Here is a 5,984-nt window from a genome sequence, read left to right on the forward strand (position 1 = left end):
CTTCATAGCAAAGAACTTGCTCAATTGTTTCTTCAACTCATTAATCCTCAAAGCATTCTTGCCCACAATCAAAATATCATCCACATAAAGCAAAAGAATGATAAAATCATCATCAGAAAATTTTTGCACAAATACACAATGATCTGAAGTTGTCTTACGGTAACCATGCTTCCCCATAACAGATTCAAACTTCTTGTACCACTGTCTTGGAGCTTGCTTCAACCCATAAAGACTCTTCTTAAGCTTGCACACAAAATCTTCCTTTCCTTTAACAACAAAGCCCTCCGGTTGCTCCATGTAGATCTCCTTGTCTAAATCACCATGAAGAAAAGCTGTCTTCACATCCATTTGCTCAATCTCCAAATCAAGAGACGCTGCTAATCCAAGCACAGCACGAATGGATGACATCCTCACAACAGGAGAAAAGATCTCCTCATAATCAACACATTTTCTCTGGCTAAAGCCTCTAACAACCAATCTAGCTTTATACCGAGGCTTAGAATTGTGTTCTTCATTCTTGATTCTGAATACCCATTTGTTCTTCAAAACTCGCATACCCTTCGGTAGCTTCACCAACTCATAGGTATCATTCTCAAGCAAGGACTTCATTTCTTCTTGCATAGCTTCAAGCCATTGAGCTTTGCTTTCATCTTCAACAGCCTCTCCAAAGCATTCAGGTTCTCCCCCATCAGTCAACAAAACAAACTCATGTGGAGAATACCTTGACGAAGGCTTTCTCTCTCTTGTAGACCTTCTAAGTGCATTTGCAGGAATTTCTAAAGCTGGTTCTTCATCTTGATCATCATCACCAACTTCATCAAGTATCGGATCAATTGTTCTATCTTCACCTGCATTTGTATCATGCTCATTATTTTGAGCTCAACTCTACTATCTTTTACCATAGAGGGAGTAATATCTAAGTCAGAAAAATCATCACTTGGTTGAACCATTGGCTTCTCCGCATTATCAACATCCTTCAATGTTTGGTCTTCAATAAAGACAACATCTCTACTCCGAATCACCTTTTTGTTAACAGGATCATAAAACCTGTAACCAAACTCATCCATGCCATAGCCAATAAAAATACATTGCCTAGTCTTTACATCAAGCTTAGATCTCTCATCTTTAGGAATATGAACAAAAGCTTTACATCCAAAGACTCTTAAATGATCATAAAAAACATCTTTACCTGACCATACCTTCTCTGGCACTTCAAATTGCAAGGGAGCACATGGTGTTCGGTTCAAGACATGAACAACAGTGCTCAAAGCTTCACCCCAAAAGGATTTTGCCAATCCAGACTGTGACAATAAGCACCTAACTCTTTCAACCAATGTTCTGTTCATCCTTTCAGCCAAGCCATTCAACTGAGGAGTCTTCGGAGGAGTCTTCTGATGTCTTATACCATGCTCTTTACAATAAGCATCAAATGGACCTGAGTACTCACCACCATTGTCAGTACGAATGTATTTCAACTTCTTCCCAGTTTCTCTTTTAACAGAAGTTTGAAATTGCTTGAACACATTCAAAACTTGATCTTTGGTCTTCAAAGTGTAAACCCATAATTTCCTAGAATGATCATCAATAAAGGTTACAAAATAGATAGACCCTCCAAGTGTTCTTGTCTTCATTGGCCCACATACATCAGAATGCACCAAGTCAAATATCTCTGACTTCCTTGAAGGTGGGTGGCTCTTGAAAGAAACCCTGTTTTGTTTCCCAGCAAAGCAATGGTTGCACTTTTGCAAAGCAACCTTACAACCAGATAAAAGATTTCTCTTGGATAACATATTCATGCCCTTCTCACTCATATGACATAATCTCTTATGCCATAAATCAGTTTCATCAACAAACTCAGCAGCATTAACAACATCTTTCACAATCTTTGCTTGAGTTAAATAAAGAGTGGAGTGTCGAGTACCTCTAGCAACAACCATGGAACCCTTGGTGAGCTTCCAACTATCACGAGAGAATGAGCTATCCAAGTCTTCATCACACAACTTACCAACAGAAAGTAAGTTCAACTTTCAACACATTATCGTCAACCCACTGCCTAATATATCCACAGACTTGTCTATGCAACAAAGTTTAATCATCATCTGGTTTATCATTAGGCTTCTCTGTACCAAAAACTGGTTGATGAAAATTCTTGACATAAAGCAAATCTTCCATTTTTGACTTCCACAAATCATAATTAGGACCATTAAGAGTGATCATCCTACTAGTATTAGTATTAGCTTCCATTGTTCACAAACTCACAAGCCCAGAAAAATACCAACCAGGCTCTGATACCAGTATGAAAGAGCCTAGCAGCGGAAACGACACAAATGTCCAACACAAGAACAATATGGAAGCACTCACAACACAATATGGCAGCAACTATAACAAGCAAATATAGCAAGTAAAGCAATAATACGAACACACCGAGATTTTAACGTGGAAAACCCCCTCAATGTGAGAGGTAAAAACCACGAGTCGTCCAGACCAATGAAATAGCTCCACTATAATCAAATGAGGTACAAGAGAGTCTCAAACAAAGCACAAAAATGTGCATATAACCAACCAAAACATCAAAGCACCAAAGCTCACAAATGAAAAGCAAGAAGATGAAATATACCCAAAAAACAGAGCTACTGTCGAAGCCAATTTCTCCCTCTGCAGACCTCCAATTAAAATCTCCACCGTCCAAAATGAAGAACAAGATGTGAAGAATCTACAGTTTAAATTTCACGTCGATCCAACGGTGAAAGAATGAGAAACTGCCGTTCCAAAATTGCTGCTCTGTGTAAAAATGGGAAACCTAATTTCTCTCTTGCGAAGCCAATTTCTCTCACTGCAAATCTCCAATCAACATCTCCACCGACCAGAATAAAGAACAAGATGATAAGAACATGCAGTTTAAATTTCAAGCCGATCCAACGGTGAACAACTGAGAAACTGACATTTGAAATTTACTGCTTTGGGCAAAAACGGAAATTCTGTTTTTCCCTTCTCTCTCCCTTGGTGGCTACTCTCTCTTACTCTCAATGACCCCCAAAAATCTGAACTAGGGTTGTGGCACAATAGGTGCAAGAGACACCCTCAAAATGTTGGACTTGAACCTCACAAAGGAGAGAAAAACCCAACACAATTGGTTACTAATTTCTATATATATCACAACAATTAGGTAGTCATTAATCAATTTTACTAATTAAAATTTAACTATCGATTTAATAACCAATTTTTTTTATGCTAAAAAATTTTACTCAATCACAAAATTGATGACTAATAACAAACAATTTTATTAGCCGCTAAAATTATTCGCTATTACAAAACTTTTTAACAGTGAAAATAATAATTTTTTTTTTTACTTTTCGAGTTGTTTATTTATAGTTGCAAAAGAAACAATAGAAATTCCAAAAATAAGCAATATCATTATTTTTCATACCTGCCAGAGGTAAGGCTTAAGTCTGTTGTCTTTCTTAATTTTTACTTTTGAAAGAATCCAATTTAATTAAGAGGAGATTCAGCCAACTCCTACCAACCTTTTAATAAGTTGGACCTCCAAACTCATCTTAATAAAAATAAGTTAATATAGATGGATGTTTCTTCTACTAAGTATCAGAATGTTTCTTTTTCATACCGAATGAATATTCTTTTATATATTTTTCGAATTTTTTTGTATTACAAATGTGAATGTCTCTATTTTTTTAAGAATTTCATATTTTTTTTTAAATTTTATAGATATCTAATTATTTTTGCCAAAATATAACTGGATATTTCTTTTGTTAAGCATTAGGATGTTTTTTTTTATTAAATAAATATTTTTTTATATTTCTGTAATTGTTCAAGGACAATTCGTACTCTACCACTGCTTCCTTAAACAATTCCTGAAACTGAACCAAGTGCAAGGCAGAGACCAATTTTAAGGATATTTACGTGATCTCTTTGACACCATCTTCCCTATGGGCGAAGCTTCATATTCTTCGCTACTCGAAAAGGCCTTCGGTTCGGGGTCTTCCATCTGGCTCAACGGAGACCTTCAATTCTATGACTGTGACAGAGCTAAAGAAGCTTACATGCATGGCATCCGAATTTTCATACACAATCCAACCACCGATGACGTTCTTGAAATGGGTTCCTATGATCTCATCACTGAAAACTGGGCTCTCCTTCAATAAACCAAGTCCCTCTTTGGATTGCAACATCAACAACTCAATGCATTACTGCGTCACTTTTAGTTTGAGAAGTTGCAGAGTCTTGGATGAGGGCAGAGGTGGAGAGGGCATGACGGTGAGAGAGAGGTCTGTGTGTGTGGTTGACTGGTTGTTGGAAGTGGATAGGTTAATGTGAGAGAGAAGAAGAATGTTTTTATAGGTTTTAATTATGTTTACTTAATTAAATTTAAATTTTTTAAATTTTGAATTTAAAAAATTTAAAATTAATTATTAATATAATTATAATTAATTAAATTGTTCCATTCTTAGCTGATTAGGAGTTGGTTCGATATACTTTTCCGATATAAATGATCTCAATCTTATTGTTAAATCGTTATGATTGAGTCAATAGAAATTGAATCACATTAAAATTTTAATGTATATGAATCGGATAAAATTAAATTTGTCTTAGCCTAGATCTAATTCTAAATATTAATTGAATTTATTTTTAAAACTCTTATCTAGACTTAAATCCAAAGAAATAATCTCACTATTTTAGAGTCACAATAACATCAAATCTAAATATGGTAAAAATTAAGTCTACATAAAATTTATACCAAAATTGTAACATTTACATAAAAAATATCTAATAAGTAATAACCGAACAAAAATTAAAACATAATCACCACTAATTTTAAAATTAGTAAATTAGGCGGTAATAATCCAAAGGACTATTAAAACAAAATTAACAGCCAACAAAACACTAACTTGGTAATAATTTAGAATCTCAAAATAACTAATAACAATAAAATATAAGGATACAAATAACTTTAATATAATGCCAAATTTCATAGAAGTGTAGCTACTATTCATCAACTGTTTTTAGTTTTCATCTAATAAAATCTAATACTTCACAAAGATGGGCATACGCTTTTGGGCTACTTTACACATACATACACTCGGTATATACGTGCGTCCTTCTCACCTTAATCATCAGTAATCACACCAAGTTCTGATGAAAAATATATATAACTACGGTCTCTGTCAAACGCACCATAATATAAGCTTCAATAATCATCAGTCATCACTATATATATTCAAGAGAAGCTCGGAAATTAACATTACTCAACACAACTAATTCCTAAACCAATTTCTCTGTAAGTTATGAAATGGCAGCAACGACGTCTTCCCATGATGAAATAAAAAAGGCTGCACCGGAGCCGGAGCTCCAATCTCCTCTAATACCTTCCAGTGTCGCGGCCAACGGAGGCATGAGACCGCCAGAGAAGCTCTGCTTCGACGAGATGCTTCAGATGTATTGCGGCGAGTTCGGAAGGTGGCAGATGAGGCACTTTGTCTTCACAACCTTCGCGTGGGCGCTCGAGGCCTTCCATACGATGGTCATTATCTTTGCAGATCGTGAGCCGGAATGGAGGTGCGTTCCCGGTTCCAAATGCGATCCGGCCGCAAGTACCGTGTGCGACTTGGAACCTGGAACATGGGAGTGGGTCGGAGGACCGCGTATGTCGACGGTGTCGGAGTGGGGCTTGATTTGTGGCAACAAATATAAGGTTGGACTGGTTCAGGCCGTGTTCTTTGGCGGCTGCATGATCGGTGAGATTTTCTGTTTATTTCATTTTATTTTCCGTTTTCTTGCTGTGAAGTCTAAAATTAGCATGCATTATTTTACCACATAAAAGAATATTATTTCTTAACATGAATTTTAAAATGTTATTTAGACATTAAATCAGCTAATATATATAATTTAATTTATTTTTAATATGTATTATATTTTGTATAAATATTTATTAATTAAAATAAATTAATAAAAAAATTAAAATTTATCTT

The 5,984-nt window shown here is 35.4% G+C and overlaps 1 protein-coding gene across 1 annotated transcript in view; it reads left to right on the top strand.

Annotated features, from left to right (window-relative positions):
• The window catches only part of LOC107632838 (organic cation/carnitine transporter 4-like), a 5,275-nt gene continuing 4,493 nt past the window's right edge, over nucleotides 5,203-5,984 (top strand). Inside the window, exon 1 of the mRNA XM_016336483.2 lies at nucleotides 5,203-5,750. Within this exon, the coding sequence (XP_016191969.1) occupies nucleotides 5,306-5,750 (445 nt within the window). The 5' untranslated portion in view covers nucleotides 5,203-5,305. The remainder of the gene's footprint in view (nucleotides 5,751-5,984) is intronic.

Source organism: Arachis ipaensis, chromosome B03, assembly GCF_000816755.2.
Source record: "Arachis ipaensis cultivar K30076 chromosome B03, Araip1.1, whole genome shotgun sequence".
NCBI lineage: Eukaryota > Viridiplantae > Streptophyta > Magnoliopsida > Fabales > Fabaceae > Arachis > Arachis ipaensis.